The sequence below is a fragment of the Myotis myotis genome, unplaced genomic scaffold (assembly GCF_014108235.1).
Source record: "Myotis myotis isolate mMyoMyo1 unplaced genomic scaffold, mMyoMyo1.p scaffold_m19_p_17, whole genome shotgun sequence".
NCBI lineage: Eukaryota > Metazoa > Chordata > Mammalia > Chiroptera > Vespertilionidae > Myotis > Myotis myotis.
In genome coordinates, this window is record NW_023416321.1 from 44,746,414 (window position 1) to 44,761,163 (window position 14,750).

Genomic DNA, 14,750 nt, shown 5'->3' on the forward strand with positions numbered 1-14,750 from the left:
AGAGTTAGAAACATCGATGAGAGAGACACATTGATTCAGCTGCCTCCTGCACACTCCCTCCCTACTGGGGATGTGCACGCAACCAAGGTACATTTCCTTGACCGGAATCGAACCTGGGACCCTTCAGTCCACAGGCCGACGCTCTATCCACTACGCCAAACAAGTCAGGGCTGGATGCTGGTTTTCTTTAGCAAGTACTGGGCTCACAGACACATTTTCATGATGTGGGAGGCACAGCAATGCCCCTCCAAAGACTTCAGGCCCTCAGCCCTGGAACCTGTAAATGTTACCTTATTGGGGGAGAGAGTCTTTGCAGATGTGTTTGAAATGAGGATCTTGAAATAGTGAGGCTGCTCTGGATTGTCAGGGTGGGCCCTGAGCACCACCGCCTGTATCACAGGAGGGCAGCAGGGCTCACACACACAGAGGAGGGATGTGAAGATGGAGCAGAGAGATTGGAGGATGTGGCCACAAGCCAACGAGTGCTGACAACCACCAACAGCTGGAAGGGCCAGGAGAGGCTTCTCCCCATGAGCCGCTGCGGGGACCCCAGCCCTGCTGATGCTTGATTCCCTGGTGACACTGACTTTGGACTCCAGGACTCCAGAACTGTGAGGAAATACATTTCTGTCTTTTCCCACTTGGTGGAACTTGAGATGGCAGCCACAGAGAGCTCTTCAGACATCTCTCTCCTGCAGCCACACCAACAGCTTCCTGGTGAAGAGGCAGCCGGTGTTCCAATTCTTCTCCCACTGAGGGCTGAGGCCGACCTGCGCTCCCTTCTCCTCTGAGCTGGCCTCAGCGACTGACTAAACCAGTGATGGCGAACCCTTTGAGCTGGGCGTGTCAGCATTTTTAAAAATCCTAACTTAACTCTGGTGCCGTGTCACATATAGAAATTTTTTGATATTTGCAGCCATAGTAAAACAAAGACATATTTTTGATATTTATTTTATATATTTAAATGCCATTTAACAAAGAAAAATCAACCAAAAAAATGAGTTCTCGTGTCACCTCTGACACGCATGTCATAGGTTCGCCATCACTGGACTAAACTAACAGAATGCAGCAGGAGTGATGCTCTGGGCCTCCTGCAGCTGGTCAGAGCCTTGGAGACGTTGCCTGGGCTGTGGGAACCCAGCTACGTTGCCGTGTGGGAGTCCAAGCAGCCCCTGGGAGAGAAACAAGCCCCCACCCAGCCTTCCCCCCAGCCGAGTACCGAGCTGCCAGCCAGCAACTCACCAGCTTCGAGCGTGAGTCATCTTAGTCTCAGGCCAACTCGAGCACCCTCAGCTAGTTCTGTGTGGTGTCGACAAGCTGTCCCTGTCTGACTCGCCAGAACTGTGGAGTTGTGACCCAGATAAATAAGCAACCAGGTTTTGAGGGTAGTGTGTTATGCAACAAAAGATAGAACAAGCTTAGAAAAAGAATATGATGCCTGCTTCCACTGCCCCCATTCCTCAGTCTGATTATTTGGCCTAGGGTAGGCTTGAGGCATTGGTATTTGTTAAAGTGCCCCCATGTAAAGCTAGTGTGCATCTAGGTTGAGCCCACTGACTCACAGAAAAATGTTGCCATTCTGGATAAAGAATTTAGCAGTGATACCAGCTTTTAAAATTTTTCAGACCTTTCCTACTTTAGCCATTGAGTGGCCCAATATTAACAGGTCACACCAGCACTCTCTGCACGTTCCTCAGCTCTCAAGGAGGAGTTTTAGGTGCAGGTTGTCATGTATTTTAATGCCTTGTTTTTATTATCTTTTTGTTTGTTTTATAGAATAGTGACATTTGTTTCTTAGATCATTCATCCCAAATAATAACTGACAGTGAACTTGCAAACCCCTTCTATTTTGCTGACAATGGCAGGCATGTTATCTGTGGCTATATGAACTATTTTTTATGCTAGACCCACTGCCTCTGAAAGAGTAGCCAAGGGTCCGTGCTCCTGCCCGCTGGTCAGGGTGGACTCAGGCCCTAAGGGTTGTCAGCTGCCTTCATGGCTGCATCCCTAGCAGCACCAGGGCAAACTCCGAGGGGATTCTTGAAGTGCCTGTGGAGAAGCCCAAGGCAACAATGGGAAAGATACCAGCAACAAAGCTTCCTCGCTAGCACCTGTCTCTACCCTCCTGATGGTTACACTCTCCTCCCCTCTGCCTCCACTCCCTGCTCCTTGTCAGCCTCAGACTTCAGACAAACCTGGCCATACCACCACTACCCATTCCCTACCTCACATGACCGTTTCCTAGTCGCCTGCTTTCCCTGCTGCCTATTTGCCGCTTCCTGGCTCTGGCCCATGTTCCCTAGACCTGCCTGCCAGCTGACACACCTCTGGCCCATGTTCCCTACACCTGCCTGCCAGCTGACACACCTCTGGCCCATGTTCCCTACACCTGTCTGCCAGCTGATACACCTCTGGCCCATGTTCCCTACACCTGCCTGCCAGCTGACACACCTCTGGCCCATGTTCCCTACACCTGCCTGCCAGCTGACACACCTGGCCCATGTTCCCTACACCTGCCTGCCAGCTGATACACCTGGCCCATGTTCCCTACACCTGTTCTCCAGCTGACACACCTGGCCCACTGCCCGTGCTTTCTTCCAGCCTCCGGTATCCCTAAACCCACCAGTGGCAAGGCCGACAGCATCTGTGAAGCTGCCCACAGACCCTTGGATCCCAATGGGTGGCAGTCTGTTCTGAGACTCCATGACCTGGGCTCCTTATACTCAGAAGACCAACGTGCTCCTCTTCCCAGTCTTGGGACCTGATGGGCCTGCATCTGTCTTGCTTGCTCCACAGTGGACTGGTCCTCAGAGGTCCTCTCCAGAGCCCGCTGATGACAACCCCAAAACCCATGAGGACATTGACACCAGAGCTAGCAACCCCCTTAGAGCTGGAGTGTAACTCGGCCTCAGCTTGTCTAGAGAGCTTCTCTGTGGAGGGTCTTGTCCCCACTTTAGAACAAAGTGTAGATGATCAGTAATTTGAAATAGGCTTGTTTAATTGAGAAGGTTTGGGAGTAATCAGAATGGGGCTCTATGGAATCCTAATTCTACTGTTGGTTTTATTGAGTTGGTGGGGAAGATGGAAACTGGAGTCTAATGAGTTCCTGAAACACATGGTTCAACACATGGAAATCATTTTCTAAAATGTATGACTTCTTAGAGGCTTTGTCTCCTCTTTCCCATGACCAGTTGGGCTAACTCTGCAAGCACAAAATATACTAAAGCCAAAATGCACTGGCGAGGTCGGTAGAAGTTTCAGGAGGCGCCCTGGGACATGGAAGACCTTCTGGAGGTGGGAAGGGCGGTGGCCATTCTTGGGTGAGTCTTCTGCACCCTGCCACAGTTTCTTTTTCAAAGATACTGCTTATTCTTTCCTGTTTTTCCAGCCCTGATGACTGGGTTGGGCAGTAAGACCTAGGGGGTTTGTGAACATCCCCTGTTACATGTCACAAGTCTTTATAAGGGGGCTGTGGCATGCATCATGTTCTGAATGTGTTGATCATAAAGCCTGTTGTCACAAAACAATCAGAACTAGTAATCTGAGGCACTTATTTTTGTATTAGTCGATGTTATGATACTCTGTAGACCCAGTGGTGGGAGGATGGACTATATGCTGTGGATGGTGGTGCAATCATTTTATTTAGATTACTAGAGGCCCGGTGCACGAAATTCGTGCACAGGTAGGGCCCCTAGGCCTGGCCGGCCATCAGGGCCAATTGGGACCTTCTGGCTCCGGCCGGGGCCTCCCTGCCCCAGCTGCCAGCTGCCAGCTGGGGCCTTCCTTTGTTCCATGCCTCCCCCTGGTGGTCAGTGCACATCATAGTGAGCGATTGGTCTCCTGTTGAACTCCTGAGGGGACAATTTGCATATTAGGCACATATATATATACTAGAGGCCCGGTGCACAAAAATTTGTGCACTTGGGGGGGAGGGAGGCCCCTCAGCCTGGCCTGTGCCCTCTCGCAGTCTGGGACCCCTCGGGAGATAACAACCTGCTGGCTTAGGCCTGCTCCCGGGTGGCAGAGGGCAGGCCCAATCCCTAGGTGCAGCCCCTGGTCGGGCTCAGAGCAGGGCCGATTGGGGAGTTGGGGCGCCGCCCCCTGTCATACACAGAGCAGGGCGATCGGGAGGTTGTGATTCCACCCTCAGTCACGCTCAGGGTAGGGCCAATTGGGGGGTTGGGGCACCATCCCGTCACACTCAAGGCAGGGTCGGTGGGGAGGTTGCGGCGCCACCCCCTGTCACGCACAGAGCAGGGCCAATCAGGGGGTTGGGGCATTTCCCCCTGTCACTCACAGAGCAGGGCCCATCAGGGGTGTTGGGGCTCTGTACCCTGTCATGCACAGAGCAGGGCCAATCGGGGTTGGGGTGCAGCCCCCTGTCACGCACAGAGCAGGGCCCATCAGGGGGTTGGGGCGCTGCCCTCTATCACCCACAGAGCAGGGCCGTTCAGGGGGTTGGGGTGCCGCCACTCTCACACTCAGGGCAGGGCCGATGGGGAGGTTATGGCTCTACCCCGTCACACACAGAGCAGGGCCCGTGGGGAGGCGGGGGTTGGGGCACCATCCCCTGTCACACACAAGGCAGGGTCAATAGGGAGGTTGCGGCGCCACCCCCTGTGATGCACAGAGCAGGGCCAATCAGGGGGTTGGGGCATTTCCCCCTGTCACTCACAGAGCAGGGCCCATCAGGGGGTTTGGGGCTCTGTACCCTGTCACGCACAGAGCAGGGTGGATCAGGGGGTTGGGGCGCCACCCTCTATTACCCACAGAGCAGGGCCGATCAGGGGGTTGGGGCACAGCCCCTTGTCATGCACAGAGCAGGGCCCATCAGGGGGTTGGGGCGCCGCCCTCTATCACCCACAGAGCGGGGCCGATCAGGGGGTTGGGGTGCTGCCACTCTCACACTCAAGGCAGGGCCGATGGGGAGGTTATGGCTCTACCCCGTCACACACAGAGCAGGGCCCGTGGGGAGGGGGGGGTTGGGGCGCCGCACCCTGTCACACACAGAGCAGGGCCTGTGGGCAGGGGGGTTGGGGCGCCGCACCCTGTCACACACAGAGCCGCAGGGCGATCAGGGGGTTTGGGCGCTGCCCCCTGTCATGCTGATCCCAGTGACGGGAGGCCTCGCGGCTCTGCTGATCCCGGTGCTGGTAGGCATATTACCCTTTTACTATATAGGGTAGAGGCCTGGTGCATGGGTGGGTGCCGGCTGGTTTGCCCTGAAGGGTGTCCTGGATCAGGGTGGGGGTCCCCACTGGGGTGCCTGGCCAGCCTGGGTGAGGGGATGATGGCTGTTTGCAGCTGGTCACACATCCTTCAGGGTGGGGGTCCCCACTGGGGTGCCTGGCCAGTCTGGGTGAGGAGCTGAGGGCTATTTTCAGGCTGGGGGTGGCTGAAGCTCCCAACCGCTCCTTTTTTTCTTTTTTTTCTTTTTTATTCTGGGCCAGCTTTAGCTTTGAGGCTTGGCTCCAGCCCCTAGGCCTCCACTGCTGAAAGTAGGTTTCTGGCCTTTGCTTACAATGTTGCGACCCTGCTGGCTGAAGCCCGGCAGGTTTCTGGGGTTTTGTTTAGCTTCTATGTTTGTTACATAGTTGCTTGCAGCTCAGAGGCCTGCAGTGGCAGGCGGGGAACGTTGGAGTCCTCCGTCACTGAAGCAAGCAAGCCTCATGTTAGTTTCAAGCTGCCTGGCTGCCGGCCGCCATCTTGGCTGACAGTTAATTTGCATATTGCCCTGATTAGCCAATGGGAAGGGTAGCGGTCGTACGCCAATCACCATGTTTCTCTTTTATTAGATAGGATGTATATAATTATAGAATAGGCTTGACTAGAAAGTCATTCCGGTGCCAGTGGGAAATGAGGCACATGTTTTGGGTTTGGGTTGGCCACATGGACCCTGGAAAGGTATATTCTTATTCTAGGTCCCACCTCAGCTTCCAAATGTCCAGGGTTGGTACATTGTGGATGCTGAGACCAGGTCTGGGAAATGTCAGACTGACTCAAGCCTTTATTTGTACTAGGGAGGGAGGTAAAGGAACTTCCTTATGATGCACTTAGGAGAGGAATTACCCCTAGAGGAACTAGACATTACCTGATTCTGGTCTCCCTGGGTGCGTGTAGTGTAGACTAAGTCCTCGATTGGTTAGGTTCCCTGTCACTCATCTTGGTTACCCAGGCCCCTGCCACTGCTACGGGGCCTCCAGATTCATCTTAAACATTCCCTGAACTTCCAAGTCTTTGGTGGATATTTGGGGAGCTGCCCACATTCCCTAGGGTCTGTGTTTGATGGCTAACCCATTTCTTGTCTCCTTTCTCCTGGCTTTTGCCAAATGTAACTGATCTCTGGAATAAAATCAAAACATTCTATAGACTTGCATACTTCAAAGCCATATATTGGCTGACACCTCTAGCTGAGAATGTTCCTAACCAGGATTCAAAAAATAGCACTGCAGATGTCTGTCCCACACAGGGGGAAAAACAACTGCTACCCTTGACAGCCTACTACTTAGATTGATCCAGAGCAAACGTCTGCTCGGTGGTAAATGGATTCTTTTGGTAGACAACTATTCTTAGAGCAGGATCTTCCAACTTCCAGATTTTGTTTTGTATTTTGTTTTGTTATGTTTTGCTTTGCTGGGGCAGGCCTTTGTCTGTCTTCATTTCTAAAGTCTGGAGCTTACGTTTCTCCCATGTGGCTGCCGATTACAGACGGTAAAACAAGAAGGCCACCATTTCCTTCAGCAGGAGACATTGCTAGATCTAACCTCTACTTTGTTTCCGCACCCACCTCGTGTCAGAAGCATAACCCTCCGGGGAACAGCCCTTTGCAGATGTGGAGTATGAGCTGTGGGGCCAGGCTCTCTGGGTTCGGATTCTGGCCATGTGACCTGGGAAGGTAACCTCGGAATCCTGGGAAATAATAGTAAGCACCAGCCTCAGAACTGAGCGTGAAATACAGTCTTACTCATGAAGTGTTTTAACATGCCTGGCATATGTGAATATTGCTGTTTCTAGCACACACGCTAGGTTTTTTTATTACATCACATTTTTAAGATAGCAACCAGCCCTGTGCTTGGACATCTCACTAAAACACCGGAATGTTTTTTATCTGTCTCCACTTTCCCACGAGCACTGGGCTAATTCTTCGAGCACAAAGTGTACTAAAGCCACAGTGGGCTGGCCGAGGACAGGGGGAGGGAACTGGAGGCTCTGGGACTCGGAAGACCCGTAGGTGAGAGGGTCGGAGCCATTCCGCTGAGTCTCAGCACCAATTTGTTTCCCAAAGAAACTTTCAGCCACGGTGACCCCTATGCTCTCCTTTTTTCCTGCCCTGGTGCCCTGGCTGGGCAGTGATGCTTGGGGGGGTGTGGGGATCCCCGCTATTTCTCTGCTCCTTAAGCCAAGCTTCATCCAAGGAGGTTTCCAGCAGCCCCTCTGAGGCCCGCAGCATCCCCTCTAACACGTAGATTCCGTGAACACTAAGGAGCATAGGGAAAAGGGATTCGTATCTCTCCCATGTTTTTTGGGTCCTTTATTTGTACCAGAGAAGCCACCCCAAATCTTTTCACGTTCAGGGCCAGTGTTAGGAAGGGAAGAATCTGATGGCAGACCCTGTAAGCCTGGTGACAGGACCCAGTGGGGTCTTCCCAACATATCCACCTCATGCTGAGCTGATTCGCTGACACAGGACCTTTATCTCCCCCTTTGATCTGCCTGTTTTAGACTTGGATTCCCTCTATTTATTTATCGGGGGCAGGGGGTGCTTATAAATCATTTGTACTTGGCACCTACAAGAACAGAGCATCATCACAGTCAAGGTCACCACGCACTGGTTTCTTACTAGATGCTCAGTAACTTGTGCACACTCTCCTATTTGCTCTTTACAACAACCTGAAGAGAAAGGGGGATGGTATTGCTCCATCTGACAGAGGGCACCAGAGGGCACTCAGAGGGAACCAGGGGGCACTCAGAGGGAACCAGGGGGCACTCAGAGGGAACCAGGGGGCAAGGAGCGCATCTATACCACACAGTTAATGATGAGGAAATGTGGGATTACACACCAAGTCCCTCCTTTCAAAGGCGCGCTCTTGTCACGGGACTGCTGCCCCTGAAGAATGGGTGAGCAGGACAGGGAGAGGGGTCACCCCATTGTGGAGCTGCCACCCCAGCTCCACACTCTCCTGCTCCCAGGCCTTTCTCTCCCCTCCATCAAGATGCCACATGACTCTGCCTCTCCAGCCGTCAGCCCCATGGCATTCCTTCTGTGTCGCTGGACAGACCGCCTATGGGCACAGCCATTTCCCAGCTCACACCACCAACCCCTGCAGGACCCCGCGGCGGCCTCTCCCAGTGATGGCCGAGGCCGTGCTAAATATATCTGAGCACTCACCCTGGTGAAATTCCTTCCTGAAGGCTGGGGGTGGGGTGCGAGGTGCTGGCCTCACTGTGTAGATGAGGAGAGAGCTTTACTGACTCAGTGAATGGCTTAGCTGCGTCCTGAGGCATGGGTCTTTCAGAACCTATTCCAGGGTATGATCTCATGAAACATACCAAGTGTGTCTGATGATAAGTTCCATGCAAATGTAAGGTCCTGGTAGCTTGTGAGGAGTTACATGGGACAGCCTTGCCACGGTGAGGGTTTGTACCTGCCTCCCCCGTGGCCCCATGGCCCTATAGACGAGCAGCCAAGAGCTCTGCGTCCCCTGCTCCTTGGCCCCTTGCCTGGACTCCTCATCCTTACCTGTGAAAGTGTCAGTGACATATGATGCATGCTCCCTGGGGCAGGTGGACACCCCCCCCTCCCCCCGCACCGTGAGAGAGCAGCTGCAGGTGGAAGGGGGTACCTGCAGCAAGGCAGGCAGCCCCCCTGTAGAAGCAGAAGTTCACGGTCAGGCATTATTTCTTGGTGGCTGGCATTTTGCCACTCACACCTGGCAAGTCTCAGCCTGCCCATACCCTGTGCCCTAGCCGGCTCCTCCTGGTAAACCAGGAGATCAGGCAGCCTGGCACCTGAGGCTGCTGAGGTTGGAAGGTGCCATTGGGAGTAGAAGGCGTGCCCATCAGCCCTCTCCGGCCTCCCCCCCACCCCCCACCCGTGGGAAAGGTCTTTCTAGGGGAAAGAGAATCGTAAGAAAGAGAAAACAGGGTGAAACCTACCATCCTTTACCGTGGGGGACAGCTTGCATGCCTGCCATCTCCGCCCGTGCGGCCGAGAGGTATCAGCTCCCTCCCCCAGTGGAGAGTTAAGCTTCTTGCTCTGCATCCTGGGAAATCCTGAAGCCACAGAGCATGATTTGACGCTCCCTTGCCGCTTACTCTAAATATGAGGGTTGTGCCTGGTCCTGTCCAGGCTTTTGGGGGGCCTCCAGGAGTGATTCAGGATCCCCTGTGGAAGATGCTTATGTATTGGTGGCAGGTCCTTGGACCAAGATGGCTTGAAAGCTAGTGAGTCCTGGAAAGAGACTGACCCCCCCCCCCCCCGCCCCAGGTGCCTCATCGAAGAGAGATAAGGTTTATTAACAGGGACCGTAGACATGGAGAGGTCCCTGGAGATCCTGCAGAAGGGGGCTCAGGCAGCTCTCCCATCCCAGCGAGGGAGGAGCGGTGAGAGGAAGCACGCACAGCCCTCACGCCCACGGCGCAGGCTCCTGCAGACACGGGGCTGGGAGCACATGCTTCTGCCCTGAGTGAGTCTGTCTGCCCTTAGCACCGGAAACTTTAGCCCTTGCCTTGGTCCTGCAGGCCTTGACCGTGCACTGCAGTTCCCATTACTCCTCGACCAGGGGAAAGGGAATGAACCGCCTTCTAATCGTGACCTTAGACACAGCAGAGGCTCCTACCCTTCCAGCAACTCGCTCTCTCCCTGTGACGCGTTTCCTGCCCACCTGCCCCTGCGCGCCAGCATCAACTCCAGCCCCTCTCTCTGTTCGCCTGTGAGCCGCCCGGAAGCAGAGAACTTTTCACCCATCAAGTAGAAGAGTCACTTTAGCTAGGTGATCAAGGAAACGGAAACAAGTTCCTGACACAGTGAAGGCTGAGACCCTGACGAGAGACGACCTTGTGTCCCGAGGAAGGACAGTTGTTGACACTAATATCTGTATGTTTCTGTCCCTGCAGCCTTAGGAAAATCCAAAGGTACAGTATCCCGGGGTAGCTGCAGGCCACGCTCAGTCTGAAGGCCGAGCGCGCTGCGCCCGGCGAGCTCTGCGAGGGGATGTGTGTGTGGTTGCTTGGCCGACGGACTTGAGGTGACTGTTCCCATCGTTGAAGTGGGACCTGAGCCGAGGGAGGCCACCGGCACCATCAGCCCGTCCTGTCCTGCAGGGTAGGCAGGCGGGCGTGGCCTGCGAACGCACAGCTTGGCCCGTGCCCGGCCAGCACCGGGTCCTGCTGACTGCTCTGTGCTCTGGACGGCAGGTGACAGGAAGGATGGCTGTTTAGGTGTCTCCTGAGGCCGGTGCCTGGTTCTGGTCTCATGCTGCCCTTGTCCCTGTCCTGCTCCCCTGCGTCTCCCACCTGGGAGGAGCGAATGCCCCCGGAGAGGCCGCATTCGCACTGACAACAGCTGCTTTGGCAGAGGGTGAAGCGCAGCTGCCAGCTGGGGCGAGGCCGGCCGGCGGGCGGGGGGCTCCAGGAGTGGCCTGGCCGTCAGGGGAGCCCTGCCTGTCTCCTCGCTCCCCTGGGCCCAGGAGGGTGCTAAGGCTGCGCTGCTGTTCTAACACCCACCTGCTTGAATGTGTCCGCTTCGTGGGGGAGGGGCGCCATCTGTCACGCACGGGTAAGCACGTGTCTTTGTGTCCCTCACCAGCATGGGCGTGAGGGTGATGGACACGTCCTGGGTGGCGCGAAGAGGCTCGTCGTCGGCAGGCCGGAAAGGGTCGTGCGCCCCGCCCTCCACGCAGCCCCCCGCCCCTCCCGAGGAGCCGGCAGCGCCTCTGCCCTCGCCCCTTCTGGAGCAGCCCCCAGAGGACCCCGTGGTGCCCTCGCTTTCTCCATCCGGCCTGGGCCTCCAGCCTGGGGCCGAGCGGACCAGGTAAGCGCAGGCAGGTTCATTGCACCCACCTCCGGCCTGTGGACGTCCTCACCCCCATTTCTGAGCGTTCCTGCTGGCTTCCTCCATCGCGCTGGCGTCCAGTCAGCCACTCCAGCTCCCTGGGTTATCAGCTGAAGGCCAGGCTTTCCAAGAAGTGCCTCCTAAGCCAACAGCAAATGTGTCAGGTGGCAGCTTGCAAAGGGGTGAGAGGAAGCTCAGTGCCCAGCTCTCCATTTCCCCTTTCCTCTCCTCCACCTTTACATTTGCAGGGGCCATTTTTACTGCTAAAGTGGGTGCCAATCAGGGAAGAATGGAGGTCCTGTGGTCACACTGGCCTGGGGACCTGCAGGAGGTCATGGGGTCACGCTGGCCTGGGGACCTCTGCAGGAGGTCACGGTCACGCCGGCCTGGTGACCTCTGCAGGAGGTCACAGGGTCATGCTGGCCTGGGGACCTCTGCAGGAGGTCATGGGGTCATGCTGGCCTGGGGACCTCTGCAGAGGCCATGGGGTCACGCCGGCCTGGTGACCTCTGCAGGAGGTCACAGGGTCATGCCGGCCTGGGGACCTCTGCAGGAGGTCACGGGGTCATGCTGGCCTGGGGACCTCTGCAGGAGGCCATGGGGTCACGCCGGCCTGGGGACCTCTGCAGGAGGCCATGGGGTCACGCCGGCCTGGGGACCTCTGCAGGAGGTCACGGGGTCATGCTGGCCTGGGGACCTCTGCAGGAGGTCATGGGGTCACGCCGGCCTGGGGACCTTGCAGGAGGATGCATGGCTGTTTTCATTCTCCTGGGGGAAGGAAAAAGAGAACCAGGTCATTGTATCACTAGTTGAGTGAACATTTGCGAGACCATGTCCATCCAGAGGAAAGATGCCATCTGTGCCTTGAAGGCGCCTGCCTTCCAGCGAGCAAGTATCACAAATGGCTAAGGCTCACGGTCTTGCCAGGGTCTCAGTAGGAGGCGGCTGTACCTGGCCTGTCCTTGGAAGGGGTGTGGCCAGAGGGGTTTCTAGAAGTGGGATCTGCACAGCCAACTATTTTGCTGTTTATTTGTTTCTACCTGTTCTCAAACAGCAATCCAGAGACCTAGGAAAGCCACGTGAAATCAGAGGCCCCTGTGCACTCAGCTTTCCCTCCCGGCCACTGCTGGGAAAGGCTGGAGACTGAGAAGTGAACTTTTAGCCCAGTCTTTCCTCAGGTGTGCATGCGCCCCCCACATGTGTGCGCACACACATGTATGCATGCACATGCCTGTGTGCACACAAGCACATGTATGTGCACCCATGCACACACAAGGCACATGCCCACACATGTGTGCATACACACGTTTGCCTGCATATACAAGCACATGTGTGCACACATGCACATGCCCACACATTTATGCACACAGACACACACACATGCATACACACCTCAAATGAAGGATTGCAGACTTTGTTTTTTCCCTTTAATGTATAGAAGGTATTTTCCTGTGAAACGGGAAATTGACCAAGGGATAGAGGACAGTCACGGAGTTGGAGAGGGGAACTGATGCTGGAGTTGGGTTGTTGCTGATGGCTCCAGCTCAGAGGACAGGCGGCCCTGGCTGGGTGCTCACTATCCTCAGGTCCCTGGAGGGATGGGCTGGGAGCGAGCTCAGTGGGGAAGCAGAGGGGTGCGGTGGGCCCTAGAGGCTGCCGAGAGGAAGTGGACAAATAGGAGACTTGCTGCAGAGATCCCTTTGTAGACACTCACTGGCCCCACCCTGATTTCCCATCTCTGTTTGGTGCCAACAACATCTGGCATTTCAGTGATATTTCTAGAAAATGCCCCTCAAAGATAGATTCCCCTGGCTCTGAGGTGTTCCAGAACGTTGCGGATGGCCTTGTGCGGTCACTCAAGGGCAGGGAACAGCGCCCACTGGTTCAGAGTATTCGCAGGGTCAGTCCCTGCTGCTCTGTGGTCATGTGTCCCGTTTCTCGCGTGACCAGTCCTGTGGCTTCCCTCTGGGTGCCAGTGTCCACACTGTCTTGTCCACTCTCTCGCTCTCCCCATGTGGATTTCTCCCAGTGGGAACCCGTGTTCCATTGCTTTGCTTTTCTTTGTCCCATTCCTTGGACATTTGCAGCCAGGTGATGTTTCCTGCAGTTGCTGATTGCTGTCAGGGCACCCCCCTTGAGGATGGCAGGCCCTCCCTCCCTGTGGCTGGTTCCAGCCCTCCCCTTCCCGCCAGGTCTGTCCCTCCTCCCCCTCTGCCCTCCAGGCAGGCTCAGCCTCTGCACCTGTTCCTCTGCTTGGCATTAACTTTAACCCCAAACTCTTCCCTGCCTTTCGCATCCCAGCTCACTGAGCGATGCGTCCCCAAACCAACCTGCCCTCCAGCAGGCTGTACCTGTGCCTTCCTCCAGCGCACCTGCTAACCGCTCACCCCCACCTCTACCCTGGGTCAGCTGCACCTGTGCTGCAGAGAGAGCGTCTGGGCAGCAGCGTAGGTAAATGCCGTCTATCTAGAGGGGAAAGAAGAGCCTGTTACCTGACAAGAAGCAATTATTTTGTTTGCTTGTTGGGTGTTTTGTTGTTTATTGTTTTGCTTACCTTCCTCTTGATGGAGGCAGAGATGGGCGGAAGGGTGGAGAGATCATTGGCATTAAGGTGATCATTGCCTGGTCACCTCAGGCCTGAAGAATAAAGAATGAAGTGAGCCTGGCTGACGTGGCTCAGTGGCTGAGCGTCAACCTATGAACCAGAAGGTCAGGGTTCTATTCCCGGTCAGGGCACATGCCCGGGTTTTGGGCTCGATCCCCAGTGTGGGGTGTGCAGGAGGCAGCTGATCAATCATTCTCTCTCATCACTGAGGTTTCTCTCTCCTCCCCTCTCCCTTTCTCTCTGAAATCTATCAAAATATATTTTTAAAAATATTTTTTAAAAGAGTGAGGTGAGGGTTTCAGGTTGTGGTTGCTGCTATTGTTCATCCACAGAATAGAGAAAGGAGGTAGTGCCATCTGGCCATCTGGTGAGACGGTCTTCCCCTTGCAGATCACCAGCTGTGGGGTGACACTCATCCTGAGCAGGGGCACCTGCTACCGCCTGTGGCCTTCCCTTCGCTTCCCCCAACACCCGTGGGGAAGACCTGCTCCAGCCCAGGGCCTTCCCAGCCTTTTCCCCAAACCCCGGTGGGATGAGCTGTATATTCCTGCCTCTGTCATTTAGAGTTTCTAACAAATTTAGGAAGAAATGACTGTCGCTACTTTTGTGGGGAAGAAATAACCATTGCACAGGACTTAGGTGTCCACACTTCCCATGTCCTGGGTGAGGGCATCAGAGTCCAGGTGGGTTCTCACTAGGATCAAGTTAGCTCCCAACTCCAGGTCACCTCCTGGTTCTCAAGGGGCTGCCTGCAGCATTCTGCTGAAACACGTGAGAACCCTGGCTGGTTTGGTTCAGGGGTTAGAGCAGGGGTGGGCAAACTTTTTGACTCGAGGGCCACAATGGGTTCTTAAACTGGACCGGAGGGCCGGAACAAAAGCATGGATGGAGTGTTTGTGTGAACTAATATAAATTCAAAGTAAACATCATTACATAAAAGGGTACGGTCTTTTTTTTTTTAGTTTTATTCATTTCAAACGGGCCGTAGTTTGCCCACGGCTGGGTTAGAGCATCGGCCCTAGGACTGAAGGGTCCTGGGTTCAGTTCCGGTCAAGGGCACATACCTCAGTTGCAGGCTCGATCCTTGGCCCC

The 14,750-nt window shown here is 55.1% G+C and overlaps 1 protein-coding gene across 5 annotated transcripts in view; it reads left to right on the plus strand.

The window, feature by feature from the left end:
• Nucleotides 1-14,750, plus strand: part of ARHGAP44 (Rho GTPase activating protein 44) — a 189,975-nt gene that overhangs the window by 165,322 nt on the left and 9,903 nt on the right. For 3 of the 5 annotated variants that reach the window (XM_036341687.1, XM_036341689.1, XM_036341691.1), the window contains 2 exons: nucleotides 10,117-10,134; nucleotides 10,808-11,032. The exons of 1 other annotated variant lie outside the window; for it this stretch is intronic. In XM_036341687.1, the coding sequence (XP_036197580.1) occupies nucleotides 10,117-10,134; nucleotides 10,808-11,032 (243 nt within the window). The remainder of the gene's footprint in view (nucleotides 1-10,116; nucleotides 10,135-10,807; nucleotides 11,033-14,750) is intronic. One more of the 5 variants, XM_036341688.1, reaches the window with a different exon arrangement.